Source organism: Takifugu flavidus, chromosome 17, assembly GCF_003711565.1.
Source record: "Takifugu flavidus isolate HTHZ2018 chromosome 17, ASM371156v2, whole genome shotgun sequence".
NCBI classification, from domain to species: domain Eukaryota; kingdom Metazoa; phylum Chordata; class Actinopteri; order Tetraodontiformes; family Tetraodontidae; genus Takifugu; species Takifugu flavidus.
The window spans coordinates 10,715,451-10,741,830 of NC_079536.1; the positions used below are offsets into that span (position 1 = coordinate 10,715,451).

General features: G+C 47.9%; 1 protein-coding gene across 1 annotated transcript; it reads left to right on the forward strand.

Annotated features, from left to right (window-relative positions):
* The first annotated feature begins 17,640 nt into the window (after nt 1–17,640).
* klf6a (Kruppel like factor 6a) lies at nt 17,641–22,672 on the forward strand. The gene is made up of 4 exons (XM_057012264.1): nt 17,641–18,026; nt 19,045–19,624; nt 20,220–20,343; nt 20,543–22,672. The coding sequence occupies exons 1-4, from the start codon at nt 17,925–17,927 to the stop codon at nt 20,592–20,594; spliced, it is 858 nt and encodes a 285-aa protein (XP_056868244.1). The 5' UTR covers nt 17,641–17,924; the 3' UTR covers nt 20,595–22,672.
* The last annotated feature ends 3,708 nt before the right edge of the window (nt 22,673–26,380 follow it).

Consider the following 26,380-nt stretch of genomic DNA (forward strand, 5'->3'; position numbering starts at 1 on the left):
TGGTGGTGGGGATGTGTGAGTGTGCGTGGGGGGGGGGGGGGGGGGGGTGCTTTGCTTCTCACATCTATTTCACCTCTCCTAGAAAAAAAATAAAGAACTGAGGATAAATCCCCGAAATAGATTTAGGCTCAAAGTAGCAGACTCCAAGCTGTTTCCCTGTGCCATGCGGCAGCTGTCTTCAAACGTCTGGGATGACACAGCAAGCATCCTGTTTATTGACTAGCAGCAGGAAGCGTTTTTAATGCTAACAATGTGTGCTACTTACAAGTCTCCTTGCCGCTTCTGCTGCCGCTGCTTAAAAAAAAAATCATCCGTCTCCCCACAAAAAGGGGGAACGGTAACTCAAAAACGAAGCGGCGGAGAAAGCTGCGCATCAATATTCATTCATGCAGAACGTGCATTGTCAACTAGAAATAGAGATGGTGATGAGTGCTGCATTTATTTGTCATTTACCTCCTGGTATGCTAATATAATGAGGTCTGCACACCAAATAACTAAAGCCTGCATGAATACTGATTCTATGTCGTGCTTCCAAATGCAGCTGGCACACCGAGAACACAAATACCGCCTTTAGGGATCCTTTTTTTATATATATTTCCTCGAGAGAATACTTAGCGATAATAGTGGGCTTCGCTTTCCTTTGAGGCATCGGGGAGAAAATTATATTATTCTATCCGCATAAGGTTATTGCGTTATGTGTACTTTACCTACTTCAATAAGTAATAAATCACAGACAGGCGGCCATAGAAGCTGCAGCGAGGTAGAGGCTGTCCTGGCGTTATTGATGGCAGTCGTGCGCTGGTCCGACAGTCACGTCTCTTGTTAGAGAGCAGATGAGCACAAACTGTTCAGAAATCATCGGGTCAGAGAAGGTGCCTCAGCCTTTCGTCATTCCCACATTTATGACAGCCCCTTTCTTCTTGGTTTGCTTCTCCTTTATTTAAAACTGGGCACTTTTCTGCCTGATCATTATCCCTGTCTGTCCAATCAGAGCAGTCTGCCACCGTCCCCGTTTGTTGCCAGTGCTCTGGACACCCAGAGACATGGCTCTGGTGCTCCCTGGCCAAGGACAGCCAGGAGCTAGAAATGAACCTGGTGGAAGTCACAAAAGGCACCTCTGGAGCGCCTTAGACACAGACAAATCAATCCATTTACATCATACTAGGGTGCCATTTTTTGCTTTGCAGACAGGATAAGTTAAGGTCTTGTTTTGATTAGGCTCTTCCATGGGGTTAATGTCCTTGCCTTAGCAGAAATCTACTGTCCGGCAGCCATTTATTGAACAAAAAAATCTGTAAATCCATCAAACTGTGATCACCACCCTTCATTCCAGCTGTTTTATGAAGACAAATCGCAAGACCTCGAAACCGGTAGCATAAAGAGTCACAGGGTAACATAAACAGATCCAAAATCCTTAAATCACCACAAGATCTGGCTTGCTGCTTTTTGTTTTCCCTTAATTTTGAACAAATTGTAGTAGATTTGCAATTATCTGACCATTTCCACAGTCAGTGCAGGGACAAATGCGCAGCTTCTCGCTGTAAACGGCTGCGCATTAATGCTATTATGCGGAGGACACACAGTGCAACAGGGCTTCCAAAGAACGTTTATGGAGACGGAGCGAGTCGTGTCCTGAGGGGTTACACAAGGACTCTGGACGTCTGCGTCATCTCACCCATAATGGAGCCTTGGAGTTAAGCTACAGCTGCACAGAACAAAACCCGACAGCGACATTGACCCCAAAGGTACCCGGCTTTGGAGCAGACGACTTGGGGGGGCGGGTTCTGACCTTCTCCAGCCTTGACACTCGCTTGTGATTGGAAATGAAACATCTTTATTCTGCAATACAGATCCCCCCCTTTTGTTCAACCCACCGACACTCGTGAAAGCAAGACAGCAGAAGTGTCTGTCCTTGACCTGCCACCAGGATCTGCAGCTTTTAAATGTACATCTGAATAAATCTCAGGGTTTTTTTGCCCCACCTCCCACCGTTACTGTGGCAACCCTTCGGACTGAGATCCCACCCAGAATGTTTCCGTCTTATTTCAGATTCATTAAAAGGAAGAAAAGTGTTGGGTAAAAATGTCATGGTTGTAATTAAAGGCCATTTCGGCGGTGCAGCAGCTCCCCAGGAAAAAGCCCTGAGCTCTTCCCTCTCGCCTCGCTCCACGTGTGAGTGACATTGTTTATGTTTCACTTATCTGTGGCAGATGTTAGCTGAGTGAAATTGAATTCCTGGCAATGAGGGGGAGAGATCACGCCGCGCATCCTTTTTTTTACGTCTGGAGACAGGATTTCTCCTGGCCGGCCTTGATCCCTTGATTGTCCGCCCCGCGATGTTGTTGGTGGATAACGACACGGGTCGAGGGTGAAACGGGCTTCTTCCTGAGTCGCGGGGGCCAAGGCACCTCTGTCCCCAGTATGAATTGAACAGCAGCATCTCTAGAAAGCAGAAAAATCCTCTTTCATTCTGCGTAATCGAGCATTTCAAAGCAGCTTCTCACAGGTAGAACCCGCCCCCCCCATCCCAAAACTCAACACTCTTCTTATTTCTGCTTTTGCACCATTATCAGGATGCACTTGTAAATCTTTCTGAAAGATAAATCCCGCAGTGATAAAATGTAGTCAGTCATCTATATTGGATTTCTGAGACTGCTGCAAAGGCGGCGAGATGAAATTGCTGCTCGCAAATAAAAACATGCCGGAGCCGCTGAGTGAAAAGAATTTGCTCGCATGCTGAATGGCGCACATTTATCTCGTACTCCCCCCCTACCCCCCAGCTACCGTAGCTTCTGCGGCCCTGAGATTGTTAGTTACTGTACACGCTGCAGCTTCGCTTCATTGTAAAATCAACAGAGATTGAGAGCAATTGCCTGTAATTTGCAGCGAGGTTCAGGCTCGTCTGTCGCCTTCTTCTTGTTTACACAGAGTTGCTTCCCTAAAGCAGGACAACAGTCTTCAAAAAACAAAAACATGACTATCAGCTGATATTGCAGCGATCTCCACATGCACAAGCGCATGACACTCATTAAAGAAACGAAGGCAGCGGCTCCAACATCCCTCTGGCTCAGCTGAGACCAAAACATGAACAATCAAAGCGCTTAAAGGGACTCAGAGTGAACGTAATGGGCCGGGACCGAAGCCGCCGCCATTCCTCTGATAACACCTGCAAATATATCACCGCATGGTCGCGGGGCCTTTGTTACGCAACGCTCCGTTGAAATATTGCATCACTTTCGATGTAATAAGATGTCATGTCTGCTAGTTATAACGTACAGTGGTCGCCATGGTGATGTTGATATACTGCAGACACGCACAACGGTCTGACAGACTCCCATGTGTGCTTAAAATAAGAAAAAGAAAATCAATGGAAAAATCTAATTAAAATCAAAGGGTAATAATCTCCAGAACTGGTGCAGAGACAGTCACAGTCACATGGTGGACCCTTTAACAGCCCAGATGAACGAATCCATTTTTTCTACTTTAATATCAACAGGGGGAGCAAAACAGCATCACGATGTTTGCAATGTTTGATGAAATGTAAAAGATAAAGGAGGTCAAACAGGCAAAGGAAAATGAGAGCCTGCAGATTACTGTGGAACTCCTCAACCTTCCAGAACAAAAGATACATTTCAGAGCTTCGGTTGTTCCCCCTGAATTCTCCAGGTTCTTTAAAATCTAAAACATTAGTTTGGGATTTTAGCCCTTTTGACTTCACCCACCCACCAATTCAATTAGCTTAAATCTCACCGTGAACGAGACCTACGCTTTCTAACCTAATTTGAAAGGTTGCATCTCAACCAGGGGACAATTCGTCCCCAGTTTCTGTCCACCTACCTGGAAAGATGAGACAGGATGAATACGCGATGACCCTGATGTCCCATGTTCAATAAGAGGCGCTGGAGGACCGTTTCATTGGAAACATTGCAACAAGCAGCCGTTTTCAGACTAAACAGTTGCACAACTACACATAACTTACTATACAGAACTTACATAACTCTGGTATGACGCCTTCTTTACTGTTGAACAGGATAATATATAAGCAGACTCTCTGCAGAACCTGGAAATCTGTCTTTGTCATATGCTGCCTGCTCCCCAGCATTATTCAGACTTATTCGTTAGGTTAGGTTGTCTTCAGGATGTATATGTGGAGGAATATTATCTGTAAGCATGAATGCAGCCATACAGTGTTTATCTGTCCTTGGTGATGCAGATGATAGGCCGCTGAGTTGAACAGCAACAGTTGGCACGCTCCCAACTTCCACGAGCCAGTTAATAAATAAAATCCCTTTACTGTAATAATTCATCCGGCTTATCTTGTCCAGCCATCGCATGCATAGTGCAGCAGGCTCCTGATATAGCAACAGCAGCCGGGCGTGAAGGTGCCCTTCAAGATGCCTGAACAAAAGGCAAATTCTGTACATTGAAAGGGCCCGCCGGAACGAAACTTGTTACGGTTTCAATTCGATCCCCTGTAGCATGAAGTTGACCTCTTTATCAGCGCCTCTGATTGAATTGAAGAAGCGGCAGGAGTTTCTGGTGAGGAGAATAGCCATCCACAGCTGCCTTTTAGGGAGCTTGGGGTTTTAAATAAACATATAATGGAAGTGAAGAGGGCACATTATTAAGAAAAGCACGTCAAGCTGAAGGGTGGCACCATCAATCAAAGAAGACAGTAGCGATTCAGTTCAATCCTGTTATATAGGAGAGAATGTGCACCCTATGGCTGATCTCCATATTCATATGTGTAACTCTGTGCCGTGTCATTAATAATCGCAAAGAGGGCCCATAAACTCAATGGTGAGGCACTAGAAATTCAATACAAGTGAGCGGATGGTGTAGGGCCTTCAAGTAAGCGGGGGTTTTGATTAGGGAACACGGATGGGGAAGTGGATAAGAAGAAGATATAAAAGCAGCTTCCCATCCGCATCCCCACAGGAGAGCTTTTGGAAAGGAAGATGAATATGGATTCCCATTAGGAGGCGAATGGTTCATATCCAGGTGATTTGTTAGCAGGTATCAGCAGATGAAATCTCAGCTCCCTTCCTCCCGCACCTTCGCTTTCACGCCAGAGTCATTTGCCGAATGAGATTTCTCTAGACGCTGCAGATTAAAATGCAGCTGAATAAGGTGGCAGGTGACAGTCAGCCCCCACCCATACCCTCCACCAAACCTGCTCCATCTCTCCTTCCTCCTTCAGGTTATTCTTGAAGTGTGCATATTTAAGAAAAAAACATCTATAAAACATTTTAGGAACATGGGTCACAACTGGATGCCGCTGATGAAAGGTTGGGAGCCGAGTGCCGAAGATGAGACGCGGATGCCCGGAGCGAGCATCGGCAATGAGGCTCCATAACAAGCTACCATAAATAATAACCAACGATTGCTTGAGCACTTTCTGACAAATGCTGAGCGGCATGCCCTGACACGGCTCCGTTTGGGGTAACGATGATCACCGGTTTATATTTTTGGGAACCGATGCAGTTCTCGTATACATCCTGGTTGGCCTGGTTTCTCGAAATAAAGCCATTAAATCCAACTTCACCCAGAGGCACAAGCTCTGAATTCAGAGTTTGGAGTTTGCCCAACTTTTCCCGTCGCAACGAAAACCTCCCATCTCAGAGCTTCGCTGAATGACACGTTTGGGTAAGTGTGAGCTGCAGATGCCAGGTCAAAAGTGTATCATGGGGGAAAAGTGCCCATTTAGCCCAGCACTGGAGGAACAATGGAGGTCACAACGGTACAATGGCACTGACCTCAGAACCTCCTTTTATCTGTCCAACTTCCAGAGGTTTACGTCGTGAATCTATAGGGGTTGTGCACAAGGACTGACCTTCAACATCCTGGAGAAGTGATGACAGACCTCATCAATGAGAGCTGTGTGGTTGAAGATGGTTGAATTGATGAGGCTTATATATTTCTTATACATTCGGGGTGAACACGTTTCTGTTTTTCGTTAAGGACGTGTTTCAACACAATCCAGCGTGAAAGGGCGCTTCTTTTCTCCCTTTTTCCCCATTGACAAGTTCCAACTGAGACCCTCGGTGGATTGTATCCCATTCAGACTGAGTAGTGTTTCCTGGCTGCCATATTTTGTTTGCACATGTCAGAGCCCAAGTTCCTCAGCTTTTGTTGAGTAAATGCCCAGAGATCAGTGTGTGTGGGTGTGTGTGTGTGTGTGTGTGTGTGTGTGTACCGTGATGGCATCTCAGATATGCAGGTGTTTGCACACATTTGCTCACAAGCGTCTCACTCTTTCCACTTCTGCTCGTAGGTGGAGGAGGAGCTTCAAGAAAGACTCAAGGGTGAACCTAAACACAGGTCTACCCAGAATGATGAGTGTGAAGCTGTGTTATATAAGCTCAGCTGGGGGAGTGTTTCCAGGTTGGCACAACACACTCGTATGTAGGTGCTTGAGATTGATGCACAACAAGCAGCCGACTGTCAAAACAGCTGGCGTGTTACAGCATGCCACATTTACGCCTGAGTATATACGCAAGGGGGGTTGTATAGCGCGGCATTTCAAGTATGTTACACAACAGGCTAACTCGTTTGAGTCGGAGGAGTGACGCCAGATGCGGTTGCATGCAGGGTTGGTAGGACACAGTCAGAAGTGATTCCTACATTGGTTGTGTTTATAAATGCTTAGACAGGAGAGTTCGGCCGATCCAGGTGCAGCTCTGGGAGACGGCTGCAAGGCTGGTTGAGACTGTCGCTCTGCCAATTAAAGTAGCTCATCAGAGACTGATGGAGCTGTTGTTAGCCTAATTGTTACCCACAGGCCATGTTAGAGTCTAAGTACTCTGGCATTAAGCTTTCATATGAACAAGAAATCACAAGTCCGGTTTGTTTGTGGAAATCTTCAGAAGAATGTCCCACCAGGCAGGCCGTGCCTTTCTGGAACCCGCTGTGTCTTTCTGAAAAGCTCACCATGGATGCAAATATTCTTTTAAAAAAAGCTTTTTGGAGCGAATGAATTGCGTGCTGTGTTTGGAACTATGCTACCTGCTGAAGGAACATAGTTTAACTTTCTGACAGCATCGTGTTTATGAGAAAGTGGGAGTTAAAACTGGGAAAAGCAGAATGAAGCTTAGACCCAAAGGAAAGGTACGAAGTACGGGTGGAGATGCGAGGAAACCCTTTTCCGGTTGCAGTTAGCAAACACTTGTAAAGTATTTGATTTCCGCGTGTTCGTTTGTCTCAACGCGACTGATGAAAGTTTGGCTCTTGGCCTCCAACCAAAAGGATCTCACGATGAATAAAAATAATCATCACAGATCTCCTGGTTTTTGTTTGCCATTATTCCATTTTTACTGCTTCTAAACTGTTTATCCTCATATGGATGTTTCCTCCTCGGGGCCTGGCAGGTGTTACAGCTGTGCACCAACAAATCCACGAAAAATGAAAAATCCACGAAAAACCCGAAAAAGAAGCCTCAGAAAAAGGTTACAGAAAGAGGAACTTTAACTTTCTTATCTGATGTGCAGCATGTTCTTCATGGCAGCAATGGTGCATGTTTGTGTAGTCTGATCTTTGGGTTTGCAGTCATCAGGAGCCCTTACGACGCATTTTGAAGGGCCGTAATTAATAAGCGAATGCAAGCCCAATGTCACATCTGATAACCTGAAGTTTGTTGCCATTGCCATCATTTCTAGGATGCAGATTTCATTTATGGAAAAAAAAAATCCATGTGTGAACCTTAAACGAGGATATTTTTAAAGCCTTGTACTGGATAAGCGTTCGGTTGAGACGGATGTGTGTATGTGCCCTTTGCTTTGTCTTCTCTTGGACAGCAGGTCCCGTCAGCACTGTCCCCCTGCCTCACTGTGACGACAGGGCACCAGTTGGTCAGTAGATGTTTGACCACGTCTGTGGACACCAGCTGGCTCTGAAACACACTTCACATTTCCCTCCAAAGTGAGCCTCCTGTCACGCTCTCTGGAGCTTAGAGGTGAGAGTGATGGGAGAGCGGGACAACAAGGGCACAAACGGTGAGAGGAGGGGTGGGCTAGCAGGCAAACACGAAAGGTTACCCTCCCCTTTTCACATCAAATATCAAGGACACCAGTAATTACCACATAGAGCTGAGAGCTTTCCACACTAACATAGGGTATCTCTTCTATCTGACCTTGTGATAGCCCAGACTGAGATACAAAAAAGAAAAAAAAGTGAAACTTCCACTAATTATGATGCTCCCAAAGTGCCGCGTACCTTAATTGTATGTCAGGATTTGTCCAGCGCTCACATCCCTCCGGTGTGGGATCATAAAGAAATAGTTCTGGCCCTGGATGTGATCCCATCGCCTGAGTGCAAACACCGCTAACGCTCTCCGCCACTTTGTCAATGTCACTAAGCTCGGCGCAAGTTAAAGACCCCACCAGCCAGAGCGCTTGGGTTTGATTCATACCGAAGGTGAAATGGAAACAGAGAAAGCGAGCTGGAGGACGGAGGACCACACGGCGCCTCATTGACGTCCCCCAGTTACTGTTGCGTGTGGCCGCGGCAGCAGAATGAAGTGAGGGTGTGAATGTGTGAAGTTCTGCTTGGTGGGTGGGCACTGGGCTACCGCCGCATGAGCTGGCCGGGCTAATGCGGAGTCAACCGGGAGAATTTGATCCCTTGTTGGAAGGCCAGGCGTATTGTTAAATTCCTGGATTAGGCAGCTGTAAAGGGACGGAGCGTTAACTGTGCTGGTCAGCAGGCTCGGCTGGGATCACGCCGCTTATTGAGGCTTCTCTGTCCATCTGTCACTGGCTGATAGCGTGACATGACGCCCGGCCGCGTCACCCCCCACTTGACCCACATATCGCACCTATGTACAGAAAGTCCCAAATAACTGTGCTAAAATCTGCCAGGGCTGTTAATTAATTTTCACACTGGCTCAGCTGGCTGCAAGATAAAGTGGAGCGTGCTTTGGAAGCAGGAGTCCGGAGCTGTTTTCTGGAAGTAAAGCTCGGCGGAGACACCTTCATGCTTTTAAAGGATTTCTCTGCATTGTGGCACCAGATAAATGCCTGATCTCTGCGGCTAAAATAAATAAATAAACCCGGTTGTGTTGACTTAACTGTGACAATCGGAACATACGGAATTCCTGGAGGGGCCGACTACATTAAGTATGAATAAATATGTTTGTAGCCAAAGCTGCAAAGCTAAGAATTTCATCAAGACGGCAGCTAAGAATAGTTGCGGTGCACAGCTGCGAGTGTGGCACATATGAGAGGTGTGCATGTCTCACAGAGGAGGCGAGGAGTGGGAAGTCTCCAACCGAGAATGATCAATTAGGAGCTCACTCAGGTAGCCCACGCGCTGTCATGGCTTATTTGGGTTGTTGTCGCCACTGCAGCTGTTTATTGAGCCCCGTCCATTAGGGTTTCTTGGGGAAGAGGTGGTGCTGAACCCCCCTAGTGCTGTTTTTTTTTCTCATCCCCTGGGGAAGACAGCCACGTCTCCATTCATTACAGGCTGTGTGTGAGGTGAGCAGGCCTGCCTGTCTGTCTCGGGCTGGGTTTGTGTTGCGCAGGCGAGGCGCTGGCTTGTGTCATTGCTCTCTGGGGCATTGCCCCAACCCGGTTTGTCTGTCTGTTTACCTGTCTGCTTTCGTCTGCCGGCTTGTCCGTCCGTCTCTGTGTGTCACCTTGCCACCGTGGCGGCGCTTTAAGGCCTCGTTACGTCTGTCCTGCTGCAAGCCCTCAAAAATGACACAGGTTTGGGGCTTTTGGCAGATGACTTCACAGATGCTTCATTATTAGCGTCAACATCCTGAGCTACGGTCCTGTTGATGCTTCGTCTGTGCCGGGGAGGCTCCAGATTGGTGCCCTATAAAATGAGCTTACTTTTGTTTTAAGGACTTGTGACCCGCAGGAGACAGCATTGTTATTTTGTTTGCAACAAATGGAAAGTTGGAGCTTCTTTACACAACTCAAAATACGTATCTAGAATTAGCTTTGCCAAGTTTAATACTTTAGCAATAAAAAAAACCAAAACAAAGTAATCTAATGTTGCTGCTACATTTGCATTAAGTAATATTGGATGCAGGGATGGATGAATGGAGTCTTTCTACCTGTATTTCAGACAAGCTAGCAACCAGTTCTTGCTCTAGCCAGTCCAGTATAAAAATTTCAACTCGCTTTCCTGGTTGCTTACATTAAATTCCAGCGAACCTCCGTTCATCTGTAGTGGCTCCAGGAGGGATTTTAAAACAAACGAGAGAAGACATGTTGATGTTTGAGCTTGTAGAACCGCTCGTAGGCAGAATGTCTGGTTGCCTGTAAATCATCTTGTTCTCTTTTGCTAGGCTAAAATAGCTCATTTTTACCGGCTCAGACGAGAACGGTGTCAATATTCAAAACGACTCATGGTTAGATAGCGGATAAGAGTAATCTTGGGATGTCAAAATATTGGTCGAGGGAGGGTGTGGCATTAGTCATGAGAGAAAGAGAAGCGGCAGCAACGTAAGAATCTAGATTATCAATCTCACGCTAGCATCTAATACGCTAACTCATCACAATGACAATCTATAAAGCAGACTTCAAACTCCAGGCGTCACCATGCATCAGCGCCTATCTGACAAGCTATTAAGGTCATTAGTATGAACAGTTGACACTGAGTGCATTTGTTTATTCTCAGTGTATTCCCTGCAGCCCGAGGTGGCGCGATGCTATAATTCTCTGCTCAGCCAGTATTCCCAGAAACTGCTGAGGAGAACAAGAAGTTTCATTGGGGAGCAGTCATGAGACATGAATGAGTCATTCTCTGCCGGGCAGAGGTATCTGCTGAAGAGCACGGCTGACAGAGAGAAAGTCGAACACTGATGATTATCATCTGATCGCTGCAGCAGCCGGATGACGATCTGCAAACAGAGATGCACATTGTAGAGCGGCACCCTCTGCGATCACTTATTGAGCTCACATTAAAGCTGCTGTTAGCTCAAATGAGAGCTGAATGCTACAGTGTGTGCTGACCTCGGATCAAAGTGTTCACTCAAGTGTTCGCTCTCGGAGTAAATCCATTATACAAGCTTGGGAAAACGGACTTACAAGGTTTAAATGAAAAGGGGCCAACGTGGTAACGATTACGCTAAAGAAAACTCACAATGGAACAAAACAAAAGCAATGGCATAATAGGTTACGAAGGGAAACAAGGGGTTTCGGGATAGGATTTCCTTTTGATGGGGAAAGAAAGCAGCGTAGGGACGGAGGGAGGGGAGGAACTGAGGGAAGGAAATGCTGATGACACACAGCTCAAATAAATGACATAACGGTTCGAAGTTCAACAGAAAGCAGAAGCAAGTGAGGTCATAGTGGGCAGGATTTGTTATACTGGCAACAGCGCGCCGTTAGCCTGCCCGCTATCTGTGCGCTAATGCACAGACAGGCGCTGAGTCAACACGGCCGCTGTTTAGACTCAACCTTTAAAAGTCACGACCTTAGCGAAGGGTGCAGAGGAGCTGATGTGTTTCCTATACAGTTAAAGTTCACACTGCATTAGCCAGCGCGGACAGGTCCTCTTGACAGTCGCACCATTATAATAATGAACCGGAGCTCAGGGTAAAGATTTTTCAACATTCATTCTTCACAGTGACATAAACTCTGCTGTGATGAATCTGATCCTGTACTGGAGGCACAACTGATGACCCAGATCAGGGCATACATTTGCATGTATAGAAATGTACGTGTCAGCTTGACTTTTTACATCGACCGTCCCCTTAAATTTATCATAAACAAACATGTATGTAATGATTAGATTAGATTAGATTCAACTTTATTGTCATTACACATGTCACAAGTACAAGGCAACGAAATGCAGTTAGCATTAATGTAAAGGAATGCAAATTTACGGAGTTATTCATTGCACAAATCTAGTGTGCATGTCCACGTTTCCGTGCGCTACCCCCATACATCAAGTCGGTCTATTTGGAAACATTTGTGGTTCTTAAAGACTTTATGAGGTCTGTTTGGGTCGGGAGGGGAAAACAGGCTTCTCCCGCCGTCGCCGTCATCAACACGAGCTGCATATTAACTTCATTCGAAACTGATCTCTGACCCAGATCTGTGACGGAAAGTGACAGGCTGGAAAAGCAGCCAGTCACATCGCTCACACTTGCGAGAGGAAAGGACCCCCAGGCAGGGCTGCTGCCCCGCCAGTTGCCGTCTCCGGGACACGGAGCTGAACTCAGAGAGCGCAGCCAGTCGCGGGGGGGCTGCTCTGACCTGGCGAAACAGAGAGTAAACGGGTCTGTAAAAATATGTCCTTCTTCTTTGGTCTGGAACAAGGTCCATCAGGATTAAAGTTCTTTCTAACAATGCGAGGCGAGTTAATGAGTGACTTTATCTCCCCGACTGGTACAAGACCTCAATCTCTGCATGTACAATAAAACAATGAACTGGATCTACAAGCAGACTGATTAAACTCCACAGTTTCTTCCAGGTTACCTGCTTCTGGCAGAAATCAAGCCACGGAATTCCTGTGCGAATATAATAAGGAATGAATCCCTAAACCCTGGGGGAAGGGGGGCGTTTAAAGACCAGAAACTGAAAATGAACTGGAATGACAAACAGGTTCCTTCTGATATGACGGTGAAACTGTGAGTCAGTGTTCGGAACACCACAGAAGAATTTGGATCTGACAACACGGCGCTCGTGGTCAGGGTAACCTGATCGTAACCTCACGCCCCCGAGCCTCCTCTCCCTCCGACATCCTGAAAGTGTATCGTGGGTACATCCCAGTTGACGGTCGACGGGGTGGCTCTGTATTTAAACCTGCATAAACACCACCCCCGAAACAGCCAGAAGGTCCTGGTTCCCACAGGGGATGGCACAAGAGAATAAAATGCTTCACATTCCTCCATCCCGTGTAATGGCGGGGGCATTTAGTGCAGCGCTGGCATCACTGAAGGGAAAAACAAGCCTCACCTCCCCGCGCGGAACAATGGCCATTGAATAAGCTTTTTCCAGTGTTTTTAGCATCGCGCGTTGAAATCTCAGCGCCCCATGTTCAAACAAAACTGTACTCGAGATCTCTTGGAACGACACATTTCCGCGTGCTCAGGATCTCCTGCTGAGTCGGAGGAGGGAGGGAGGGTTCCACGTGCTCCGCTCGTTGTTTGCTTTATCCAGAAATGGCAATTTGTTTCATTTAAACAGCAAGAATCCTCGGGGCAATGAAATCATCGCGATAAGGGAAACGGACTCTGTTGCCATATTCACTTGAGTGATAACCTCAAGGCCTCGTGACACAGCCCACATGGTCGCTGCTATCTGCTGTTGTGAAAACACAAGCTTAGCAGCATGCGCGCGCCCACAGCGCATCCCCGGAGCTCCTGGTAGGCGGCCACATCGGCCCAAATTTTCCAGACATTCAGAGTCCCTATGATTGGGTGAACTCGGTGCCGAGGGTTTCATCTCAATGCTGGGGCTCTGAGAGAGGGGGACCTTGGCTCAAATCACAGCAGGTCACACCTCCCACCAGAAGGGGGCAGCCTAGAGACAAAACATAACCGACGGCTAGCGTGGCTGAAATGCGATCCGTTTGGGAACGTACTCAATGTTCTGATGTGAGACCAGAGCCAAAAAGTGTCGATCATGTCAGAGAGACAGATGAGACGTCAAGAATGTAAACAGCTGAAAATGATTTAGATCACCATTTTATGACCATTATGACCAATTAGGGAACATTTTTTCCTTTTCTCTGATGATTTACGTCAGTGAGGCCGTGCAGACTATTACTGAGGAAGCCTGTTAAGAACGGATTGATAGGCTTTCAAGCTGAATTTCTCAAAAGCGGATGGAGGGACTATGCTGCCGGGAGTCAAATTATTCCTGCACAAAGATCCCTCAGCTCCCAGTAAGGTGACTGGCACAAGAATGCGGAGGCCAGTAAAGGCACATACGGAACGTGGTGGCGCAGTAAATTCAGAAATACTTCTATAAAAACCAGAAAACTCCCACATCGGTGACGCCGATCGGAACACCTAAACAACGTCCCCTCCCAGAACGTCCCACATATTTCTAATGATGTCGGGACCCCCCTTCCCAAGTAAATGAAGGACGTATTCAACCGTATGACAAATAAAAACGTCTTAATTAACCAAGAATACACAGTCAGAAATCCTCCAGGGGCCACAGCTCCGCATCCACCCAAAACCAAATAAAAACATGGTGTTATCATCGTGGGCTGGGCCACAGTTGGTGACCACAGAAGAACCTCCATCATGCTGAAGGAGGACAATATTGATTTCTACCCCCCAACCTATCGGCGGGCTGATACATTGGTTCGTTCGGAATGCGGGCGCACAAACCAATTCTCCCTCCGCCGTCGCCAAACATCGCAGGAGCGTTCTGACTGATTGCTGTTGCCGGGTACGTCTCTGGAGCGCACGCGCGCGCATTCCAACTCCACTCTTCATCCTCAAGGTCAAGAGGCTCTGGGAGGCTCTTCATGGACGGCGTGATGGAGCTGACACGGCGTAACCCGCGGTACACACGTGTTGATCTGTCCCAGGACGTGGCCTGACAGCGGCGCACAGGGCCGAACCGCCAATGCATCTAAATGAGGGGATCTCGCCGTGCACATCCATGGGTGGGTGTGCGGCGGACGGGGGGGACGCGCACACATGATCGGGGGGTGGGGGGGATTGTAACAAAGCTACGCACATTTGCAGGCTGCACGAGCCTCAGCCCTGCGGAGTGTGTAATCCAAAACCAGGCCAATGATTATCTCCCCTCCCCACAAGCCCTGACTCAATTCTGATTTATGATTCAAATGAATATCGATTTTCCAGGAGCTACACCCCTCCGCACACACGCCTCCTCTCATCCCTTCCACCCCTCCTTTTAACAAAAGAGTGAATGATGTATGTGCATTGATTCCCAATCAATTATTTTTATCCTCGTTTTATTTAAGCTTGGACAGGTTTTCAGTGGCCCCCGCAGACGGCCGCGCATCTCTATCAACGACGCTGTGCCTGGTTGCTAAGCAGCCTTCTGATGGCGAGCAGCGGGATAAGCTGACGCTTAATTCCGACTCCCGCGCGTCTCGGACAGCGCAACCGGACCGTAAATTTGTCTCCGGCTCATTTGCACGCATGAAAACATCAGCTCCGGCGTTCCTCGCCGTCAGGAGCGTTTTTCCTCAACGCTTCTCCACTTCCATCATCCCGCTGTCCATTCATGATCAAATATTTTTGCAAGTGGAGGAAGTTGTGCCACCGTTTCATTACCATGGCGATAAAAACCGTCCTCTTGACTCCACTCACCAGTTACACTTTAATACCGCGTCTCCGTATTTACAAACCGGGGGTGCAGCAAGGCCTTGCTGCCATCTGCACAGTAAAATCACACTGAGTTCGTTTTGTGAATCGACTGTAATTACCAGTGAAAACCTCCATCCTTAATATCTTCTGTCCTCAAATGGCCCCCGAACACTCCAGTAATGTAGCGTGTGATACGCAAACCGACCTGTTTAACACACTCATTATCGCGGAGCAATAAACCCACCGGAATTGTGGACCAACAATCGCAACGTTCACCACTTTCTGCCGGGTCGGACTCTGTCAATCAGCATTTACTCACTGTTTTAAGAACAGCGTCGTCCATCATCTGCTTTCCTCTACGCATTATGGGATGTGTTGAGTGCAACCAGGTTGCCCGGAAAAAAAAAACCTCCAGAACAACTCACTAATTGGGTTGACAGTGATGCATTAAAATGGGTCAGGCTGTAATTGCTCTTTCCTGTGGCTAGTGGCTGGGCCGGGATAACGTAACGATGATAAAGCTGCGGACCTGGCCTTCCCAGATAAAAGCTGCCACGCAGGACGCCGCATATTCTCTAAAAGCTTCATCTAACAGGCCTTCTGAAGGAGGCGATTACTGCGGAGCTGCCCGCTAATGCTCTTGTGGGACCCGACAAGAGTGTTTTGGTATTCATCAAACATACAGTGTGAGTCTTGGCAGCTTGGAAAATGCTCGAATAATAAGCGGCCATGCTGTAACAATAAACTGTCCCTTCAGTTCCATTTCAGCCGGTGACAGGAGGACTTTCAGCTGCTGTTGCAAATGGACCCCAGCTAGTTTGCTAATCCAAGTTAGGTGTCAACAAGTGCTTGAGTGACATAATGGAGACCCTCATTAGTATCATAAAAGAAGGGAAGAATTCCTTTGCAGGGCTACTGAGGAAAGCTCTGGGCATCCTGTGGCCATATGACTAAATCAGATGCTATGGGTGACAAATATGGCCTCGCAGTGGAGCAGCACAAAGGATGCTCAGTCGTCTACTCTGGCCAGCAGTAGAAAATACTGCCATTTGGAAGACAATGCTCTCCCTGTGTACAAATGCTGTTTATCTCTCCAGCCGGCGATGCCGTGCCAGGTTGTGGCGCGACTTAATGCTGTGAACTTGAGCAAGAGCAGCAGGAAGAGATGCCTGTGTGGCACGCGAGTGATTCTGCAGAGAGGAAACGATAAGAATGAGCTGGGATGACATCTTGTCACTGCCAAATATGTGCTGGAATGAATGAGATGTGACGGGGTTATGGACGTTGAGATCTTTCTTTAACATCCGACCTCAAGACTTTTGACTTTTGTTTTTGGTTTGATTTCCTTGTGATCAAACGAGAACTTAAACTTTTAGAATAAAACGCACCAGGTCGTAACTGTCGGCTGCATCTCCACATATTAAGCAGGTTCTGAAGTCAGGAGCACAAAAGCACCGGCAGAAAAATCCCATAAATTACTTTTTATATACATCAGTTCCATTCATACTGCATTTGAAAATGGCTGACGTATCTCACATCCATTTGGGAGCAGATACATATATGAAAGTGGGTTAGTTGTGGACTGTAATTCTACATTTTGCTGCTCTAAAATGTTTTTAAAATGTAATCGTGTGTTAATATATACAGGGCTTTTCCCCATGTATCATAATAACTAAACTGGGGTAAAACAAATGCTTTAACTTTGGGGAGCTGCCTCAGAATATTAATTCTGTTACGAGCTCTTTCAAGTGCAAATTAGAGGAATAAGAAAAATGCGGTCTTTTTTTATAACTACTTGTGTTAAACTTACTCTCCGGGCTTTCAGTGATAAAGCAGTAGTCTATTAAGAGCAGAAGTGAGAACTGGCGCTTCCTCTAAACTCATATGGTGCGCTGATGATAACGCAACAGCATCCATACGCGCATTAGTCACCGCGTCCCGGTGCGCGTGCACCCTTTTGAGAGCAATGAAGCACAGCTCGGCACGGTAACCCTTCAGTGTTGTCACTGACAACGCTGGACGCGCACACGAACAAACCCTTTCCACTGTGGCGGTGCAACAGCCTCAGCTCACAGGCGCTGTCTGCGGCCAAACATGCGGCGCACAGAAAAGACCTCGCAGCGAAGGCGACCGGCGGCTTATATACATACCCAAAAATAACCAGCCAATCAGCGGAGAGCTGCTGCGAGTTAAACGCACCAATTAAAAGGCAGAAGAAACCAAATTAAGTCTGCGGCCGGCTGTGATTGGCCGGCTGTGATATCATTGGCCGTCCCTTACGCCGCTCGCCGCTCATTGGTTGGCACCCTGCAGGGGTAATGGTGCCCCGAGGAAGGCGGGGGGAGCGGTGGGAGGTGGGCGGGCTTGGAGGTTTGAATAGGGAAGTTTGCGGAGCGCAGTTGTTCCCCATCCAGTCCGGTGCCGTGTTTGCAAACACCTTGAACGCCAGGAGCGAAGAGACAAGCGAGGGGGAGCTGACTGACGGACGGACGGACGGACTCGTCTGAGGAAAACAAGCGCACCTTGGTTCGCTTCGCCGGGGGACCGCGCTGTGCTGCTTTCACTGGCTGATTCTCTCTTAAAAAACAAAACAAACAAAACAACAACAACAAAAAAACAAGCAATCGCAGCTAAAATATCTCCCACGTAAACCATCGGCAGAGCTCGAGAGAAAATGGATGTTCTACCCATGTGCAGCATCTTTCAAGAACTTCAGATAGTTCACGACACGGGCTACTTCTCAGCCTTACCGTCTCTGGAGGAGTACTGGCAGCAGGTGAATATGTCTGCGTGTTTGTCGCATTTCGTCCTGGTTCCGAGTCAGAAAGGTAGATAAAGTAGCCGCCGACGCGGGTGCCGCGGCGCGCCGGGGGCGGCCGCCCGTCGCCTTTTCGCTCCGAATGCGTAGTGAAGTTTGTGGAAGTGGATCAGTGTGTCAATCTGACAGCTGGAGCCGCCGCTGCACACGCACGAACCGAGACCGGGCCGAGCTCCGAGGCTGCAGCAGGAAGTCGACTTTTACGCGTCATGTGGAGAAACGGTGCCTTTTTTTTTTTTTTTTTGTCTTTAGAATTCAATGACTTTGCTGCGCGTTCAGCGACGTCGCCGAGCATTTTCCGTCCCCGGGAAAACTGCCTCGTTGGATTTGGGTTCCACGAACATGAAGTGATCAGATTTCGGTCGTGGCCAGTTTCCTGCTCGGGTGTACGGCTAGACAGAAGCGCACAGCTGGAAAATGTCTCGCGGAGCCGCAGGCGGCTTTGGGGAAGTGTTTCATTCGGCCTCTGCGCGACTTCCCAAATGGTTATTTGCAACTTTTCACGGCCTCTGAAAGTCGGCGAGTGAGCGTGCGTCGGTGAGGAAGGATGCGATTGCATGTCAGAGGAAAAGCAGATGAATGACTCGTGTTTGTAAAGATGCGGGGGGGGGGGGGGGGGGTGTTGCTGCGCGCTTCCTTTAAAGGACTCCGTCTGTCGAGTGAGTCAATAGAGGCTGAAATGACAGCGCACGCGTGTTCAGGTGCGCCGAGACGTGGTCATGTGGGATGCAGATGGTGCTGGAGGAAGGATTTGGGGTAAATTAGACCCCCCCCCCCCCCCCCCCCCCCCCTCCTATAATAGATCTCTGTAGGTGATGCAGCTAGAGGCAGGACCTGTTCTCCATTCTTAGCACATCTAATGTTTAATCTTGGGCCACATTAGAAACGAGAAGATGTGTTTGAGCGTGTGCAGCATTGAGCTTCCCTCTGTCTGTTCCTGCATCTCATCTTCTTCCTCTTCTCCCCGTTCGGCCAGACATGCCTGGAGTTGGAGCGCTATCTGCAGAGCGAGCCTTACGTCTCCACATCTGACCTCAAGTTCGACAGCCAGGAGGATCTCTGGAGCAAGTTGATTTTGGCTTGCGGGGACAAGGCCAAGGTCGAGTCCGACCCCAAGCTGGCGGCGGCCCCCGAGGAGGACAATCAGGACAGCCAACTCTTGGACAGCAACAGCGTGAATTCGGACGCCAGCAGCGAAGCTTCAGATAGTTCTGAGGAGCTCTCGCCCACACACAGCTTTACCTCCAACCCTCTGGGTGTCTTGGTTGGCTCTGGACCTTTTAGCCCCTCCGTCATCAGCACTCCGCCGTCCTCGCCGGAGGCCAATTCCGAGGCCGTCGGCGTGACAGGCGGCTGGGTTGCAGCGCACACCGAGCTGCACTCGCCGGGCAAAATCAGAAGTGGCGGCGTGGGGAAGAGCACAGAAAAGACGGGACTGGTCTGCGGGGACGCGTCCCCTGACAGCAGGAGGCGAGTACACCGGTGTCAGTTCAACGGGTGCCGCAAGGTTTACACGAAGAGCTCGCACCTGAAAGCACACCAGCGCACTCATACAGGTGAGCCCCCCGAACACACGCAATCAGGGAGGGGCTTCCCCCGTTCCCTTTAATTCCTTAATGGCGCGAGCGTGAAAAGCGTCTGTTTTTATTGAGCGGACGTCAGAAGTGCGAGCAGCTCACTCCTCCACCTCCGCGTCTTTGTCCGGCCGTTGTGTAATGTCATTAAAGGTCCAGAGTGCACAATGTCCTCAGCTGGAGCGCTGCGAGCATTAGCCCTGCATGACTGGATACCTAAACTGTGACCTAATCTATCTGGAATGTGACTGACTGAGCCAGGGGGCGGGGGGAGGGGTTACACATGGGAGATAAAAGGAGTCCCAAACAGATTCAGTTTCTGTGTGAAAGGGGTGAATGAGAGTTGGAGGGGGGACCCCGAGTGGTCATGTGAGGTTTCCCTTCTGTTTGTTTGTTTTTTTATTTGAAACCTTTTACGCAAACCGTGCACGTTCACATGCGCCGACTCGCGCGGTGGCACAACAGGTTCGCTAGAATCTGCCCCCCCACCGCCACCGCCGCCTCCACCATCGACGGGAGTGATTGATCTCGCCCGAAACGTGCTCTTCCGCCACTGACGTTCACACTCTCCCCGCAGGCGAGAAGCCATACAGGTGTTCGTGGGAGGGCTGCGAGTGGCGTTTTGCACGGAGCGACGAGTTGACCAGACACTTCAGAAAGCACACTGGGGCAAAGCCATTCAAATGCAGTCACTGTGACAGGTGAGCATGGTGGGGGGGCGCCTTGGTGTCTTAATACGTGTCATCTGCTTTAATATAGATCTACCTCAGCTAAACTCCACAAAAAGGGTTTTTTTTGGTTTTTTTAAATCTTTCCAAACATTAATATTTTATTGCCAATCACAAATCCGGCGTCCCCGTAAGCACGTCTGACTCACCAAATGTTCCCGGCGTTCCACAGATGTTTCTCCAGGTCCGACCATCTGGCTCTTCACATGAAGAGGCACATCTAGAGCGGGATGACCGAGAAACGCAGCCGCGGCGAGGAGATGCAGAAGAAGAAGAGGGAGAAAAACAAACAAATGAAACCCGAATGAAACAAACGCCATCTCCCGACCAGTCTCTTGGTGGAATTGTCCCAGAGCAGAGTGGCGGGAGTGTGTTCCAGCCAAAGCATGCCGTTTTGCACCATACTGAAACCCAGTGCCTGCGGGACCTCTCTTTGGAGAAAGGCGCTCTGAAGGTTGTCTGTTGCAACGAGAAAACAAAATTCACGGATGAGAAATCTTTTTTCCTTTCTTCTTTTTTTTTTTTTTTTTTTTACAAAAGTGGACATCCACAGGAAAAAAACAACAACAAAAAAAAAGATAAAGGACAAAGGGTGAATGATTGGTATGTATGGTGCATGATGTTTTTGGGGACATCTCCAAGGCAGCAGATACACTGGTACTTTACGGAACTGTCGGAGGCGAGCGCGTGTGCACTGTGAATGTCTGTGATTGGCTGACCGGCTCCCACGGAGACGACGTGAGGGATAGCTGGTACCAACCATGCTGTTGACTGAATGGGCTCTCCCGGGGAAAGACGTGCCCACTTATTTTCCTCCTAGTGGCGGGGTGAGGGTATTGCAGGATTGGACGCTCCTGCCGTTTCGAGGGGAAGTGGAGGATTAATCCTCTGGAAGCTTTTGAGGTCACTGTATGACAGGAGCTTTTTTTTTGGTGTTTTTTGGTGCAGCTACTATAATGTGCAATGTGTTATGTAGCCTGGTTTATTTTACACAAGCTACAAAGCTCATTTGTAGTCCAATTGTATAAGCTGTGTGCTTAGAGGTATAACACAACTATAACTTCAGTATCATAGACAGGTGTTGCATGGTTTTAGGGTTTGTTCATTTCACGTTTCCACTGTAATCAGGACTGCAAATAATTCCAATAAAAGTGCAGCTAAAGTGCGAACGGTTAAATGTTACAATATTGTACATAAAGCCTCGACATTTTTTTTTTTGTCACCCATTTCCCTCATCGGGGTTTCTCATCTGGCTGGAAGTTTCATCACTGCTTGTTGATTTTTCTCATATGCCTTGAGGAGTAACTTTGATAAAAACTGTTTCGTTGTACCTTTCTTTTCTATCTAATAATGCACTGTTGACCCTAATGGTGCCTTATGCAAGTGGCTCAGCCCTGTGGTAGCGGCGGTCACGTTTGTCCGTATGGGTGATTTCCGACGGGCTCGCTCAAGGCTCAATTGCGAGGGAAACGTCTTCGGGAGCTTAAACGCGCTACATGTACATCTGGAGCACTTATATTTGTGGATGAAAACGCTACTGTGTAGTACCTGATGGGGGTTTAGTGCTAGCACCCAGGCTAGTTAATGTGGGACCCTCATGTCCACCTCCGTCCCTGGAAGTTGGGCTAAAAAGCTAAAGATTTATTGTAATTACCAGGCTTCAGTCGGACGGTCCTTGCCTTGTCCTGCCTCCCCGTACTGAATAGTTAAAGGCTTTGTTGGCATGGATTCTGTCACAGACTGCTGACTGTGTAGGTTTGGTTATTGACCTGTCTGGGGGAGCGCCGCCTCGGCCGAGCTGCCCCCGTGCTGTAAAGAGCAGGGGGGGGGGGCAGCGGCTCGTGGGCGGAGATCAAACAACGACAGTGCACATGGAAATTAGTCCCAAAATAACGACGGGGAGGGGAAGAAGCCCTGACTGTTAGTTTTTTCCTTCTTTTTGTCGATGAGCCGGCACTGTTTCAGGATAAGTTCAGCTCCAGAATAACGAGTTACACTGTGTTGGGGGGTGGAGGGGGGGCCAGAAGCATTCGTCTGGTGATTGAGCCTTGATCCGGCCCGCGTTTGCTTGCATCTCTTCCACGCTTCATCATCTCCTCCATCCCACTGCCCCGACTTTATGTCACACAAAACACAGCTCTTTGTTCTTGATCTTTGTAGAAAACGAAAAGAAAAAAACAAAACTTTTGTAAAATTGTTATGTTTATGCTTTATGAAATTTTTATTTGAAATTGTTTTGCAAAATTGTTATATTTCTGTATGAATGTATTTTTTATTGGAATAATAAGAAATTCTTATCTGACTCCGGCGCGTCTCGTTTGTTTGCTCCCCGTTTTTTTCTCCTTCTTGCCACTGAAGAAATGATTTCACAGCTTATTTAAGGAAAAATTACTTTCTCGTCTGTGCTCGATGATATTGACAGAGTCACGTGGCTCATTCTGAAGGCTTTCCTAGGACATTGTGAGCCTGCCTCCTACCCAGGGAAGCTCTGGAGGCCTCTTCCTGTCATAAATTCCATCATAAAAATACCCTCCAAAGCACAAATTATATCTTTGGCGAAACTGGTCGCTAACTGCAGAAGACAGATTTTTATTTTCAAGCAATGATATGTTGATCATGTGCTTTGTGAATGCGGATTCCAGTAAATTTCAGGAAATGTGTTTGTAAATGTAAATATCTGGTATTATCGATTGTTGAACGTGAATTCCCGGGGGGAACGGGAGACACGGAGAAGGGATGAACAAAAATGTTTTTTCATCTCAAAGTTGAGGCTTCTTGGCTGAAAATGATGCCCTTATAATGACAAAGCGAGCCAGATCTGTACTCAAATACACAACTTGACTAAAGGCCTTTAGTTGCTTTCCACTTTTTTGACAAACAGCCTGTAGAAAAGTTTCTGCAAAATCCCTCTGCAGTGGTTTTCTGGTCTACGAGGGAGTCCTCTCCTTGGAGCAAGCTAGCTCTCATCAAAGCAGTATAAATAATTTATCTCCATCTCTTACAGCCCATGGCATTTAATTAGAGAGCCGCTTTCATACATTTGTTAGATAATTACTCTACTTGACACAGATAATGATACAAAGCAGCAGTGGATAAACCAAAGAGCTCACTTTAAGTCACAAACACGGGAATCAGACAGGAAAAAAGGCAAAACAACAGGCTTCCTGTGCGCTCTCCTGCTCGCGCTGATGACCCAGAATGGGCAGGAGGCTTATTAGCTCCTCTGATTTCCCGTAAAAGCTCTGTGGTTTATAAATGAAGCTGCGCCTGCAGTTGGTAATTAAGCTCGCTTTGGAGAACCTCCCAGCTTTTCCAGTGGCAAACCGTGTTGTTTTGGCCTGAGATGCAGCAGCTCCTTGATCTCGCTAATCTCCCCTCCCCCACCCCCCTTCAGATCCACCTACGGTTCAGAAAGCAGGGCCGTGCTCATCCCACAGCTTTGGTTTCCTCGTTTTTTATGACCTTGGAGAGCACATGGATGACTTCAGCCCGCAGCTGACTTGCATCTTGGCGACGTCCGTGTGGAATGTCCCCTCGTGAAGTGGACCATCATGCATGAAGTTTCTCGTAAACGTGAGATCGCACGTCGGCTTTGATGTGTCGGGGCCGCGCAGCCTCCAGATGCGTTCCCACATTCCGCCTGTAGTGCAACCTAAGACCTAAAAGGATTAGGGGAAACGATGAATCAATTAGAAATGCCACACAATGTATCTGAAGGTCTCAAAGATGGGCAGAATGTCCCACGACACGACTGCAACGATGTTTACAGAGGAACTGGGACCATTTCCCAGGCTGCTGTCTTATTTATTAGCCACACGCCATTTTTGAAGATTTAAAACGGCGAGAGTGATCTGCAGGGAGTCCAACAGTTTCTCTCCAGATCAATTATCCATATTTGAGATAAACTCTTTAAAATCCTCAGAGGAAACAGATTTGGGGATTAAAACTTTGGATTTATTTATCCAAAATCAATCTTGTCGCTGTTTTAATGATTCTGAGTCCCGTAATATAACTGAAACTAATGTAGGGCACGTCAGATGGACTGGTTATAGTGGGACAGAGAAGATAAATGGACTGGTTATCGTGGGACAGAGAGGGTAAATGGACTGGTTATAGTGGGACAGAGAGGGTAAATGGACTGGTTATAGTGGGACAGAGAAGATAAATGGACTGGTTATAGTGGGACAGAGAGGGTAAATGGACTGGTTATAGTGGGACAGAGAGGGTAAATGGACTGGTTATAGTGGGACAGAGAGGGTAAATAGACTGGTTATAGTGGGACAGAGAGGGTAAATGGACTGGTTATAGTGGGACAGAGAGGGTAAATAGACTGGTTATAGTGGGACAGAGAGGGTAAATGGACTGGTTATAGTGGGACAGAGAGGGTAAATGGACTGGTTATAGTGGGACGGAGAGGGTAAATAGACTGGTTATAGTGGGACAGGGAGGGGAAATGGACTGGTTATCGTGGGACAGAGAGGGTAAATAGACTGGTTATAGTGGGACAGAGAGGGTAAATGGACTGGTTATAGTGGGACAGAGAGGGTAAATGTACTGGTTATAGTGGGACAGAGAGGGTAAATAGACTGGGGCAGAGAACCTCTACAAACTGGGATCCAACAGGTTTTTAGCGACATTTTCCTTGAGTAGTTCTGTTCCTTGTGCTCTTTACACCCTGGAGCACTGGTGCAGCACTGGTGCTTCACTAAAAGCTCTGAGCTCCAGCTCCACTGCTGAGAACTGGATTACCTTCTGTCCCAGTTGGGCTTCCCCATATCTGAAGGGTTCAAAGTCCGGTGATTTGATTAAATGCAAATATGTGAGGACAAAAGAGGATCTAATATCATCCGCAGTAATGGAGGCCTGTAGGAGACCCCAAACAGGTTAGAGTGAGAAAATGTTTTCCCTTTTATGTGATTGTTCCAACACACGGAAGGACACGCGTGCTGCCAACACGCGACGCTGTCCTGTGTCCACATCACCATGTCAACAACAGTGCCTCTCTGGATAACTGACTATTTTATCCTTCCCTTTCAAGCAAATGACATTCCAATTGTGGACGGTAAAATATATTATCATCCAAAATGGCTGTGAAATAACAGACAGGGTGTGGGTGGGAGATATTGCCTTGTCTCTCTCTGTCACTCTCTCTCTCACACACACACACACACGCACACACACAGGAAAATAGACTATGATGGAGGCGCACAGTGAGTTAAATGAGGGGAAATAATAAGGAAAGAGGAGGTTATCAAGTTCTGGGCCTGGTTCATTCAGCCAGTCAGACTGGAAGTCATCACATATGCAGACTCCCCTCTGAAAGCTCCAGCGTCAGGGCTTTCACCCCCCCCCCCCCCACACACACACACACACATACACACACCCCACCCCTTCACCCCCCCCCCCCCCTCCTCCTCTGTCTGTTAATGGAGTCTATTAGGGATTTGGCATGTAGGGGAAATGGTACTGAAATCAAAGGTCTCTGACCCTCCTTTACGGTCCCGGCCCACACCGGCACCACAACCACAGTTGCCACCACCATGCTATAATCATTATCACCATCACCGTAGCCACCACCACCATCATCATCATCATCATCATCATCATCATCCTCATCCTCCTCCTCATCGTTCCTGCTTTCTGTCTGCCCATTTGAGACCTCAGTGTCACAGTTTTCTTCCGAACCGTCGGAGCATGTCATCGGGTTACTCTGTGGCTCTAATTCCACCTTAAATTCTCCCTTAAATAACATGTCATTCCCTAAACAAAGCCCTGCAGTAAGTGAGATTTTAGGGCTAATTGCCATACTGCAATTAGCAGAAGCAATAGTCGCGCAGCTAAGAACAAAGTGAGCCAGATTGTCTGCCCCCACACCAGATTTGTTTGTGTTTGAGCTCCAGAAATCAGCTCATTTGGTCTTGATTCCTTCCTCAAACTCTGAAAACCGCGTCGCTCCCTCTGAACCAGTCTGGCCCAGTCTGGCCTCACACAAGGAGGGGGATTCGTAGGT

Excerpts from the sequence above, each read along its gene's own strand:
- klf6a (XM_057012264.1), top strand. The coding sequence starts at position 17,925 with ATGGATGTTCTACCCATGTGCAGCATCTTTCAAGAACTTCAGATAGTT. Across the intron at positions 18,027-19,044 it reads TGGAGGAGTACTGGCAGCAG|ACATGCCTGGAGTTGGAGCG; the intron begins GTGAATATGTCT and ends CCGTTCGGCCAG. Across the intron at positions 19,625-20,219 it reads ACACCAGCGCACTCATACAG|GCGAGAAGCCATACAGGTGT; the intron begins GTGAGCCCCCCG and ends CTCTCCCCGCAG.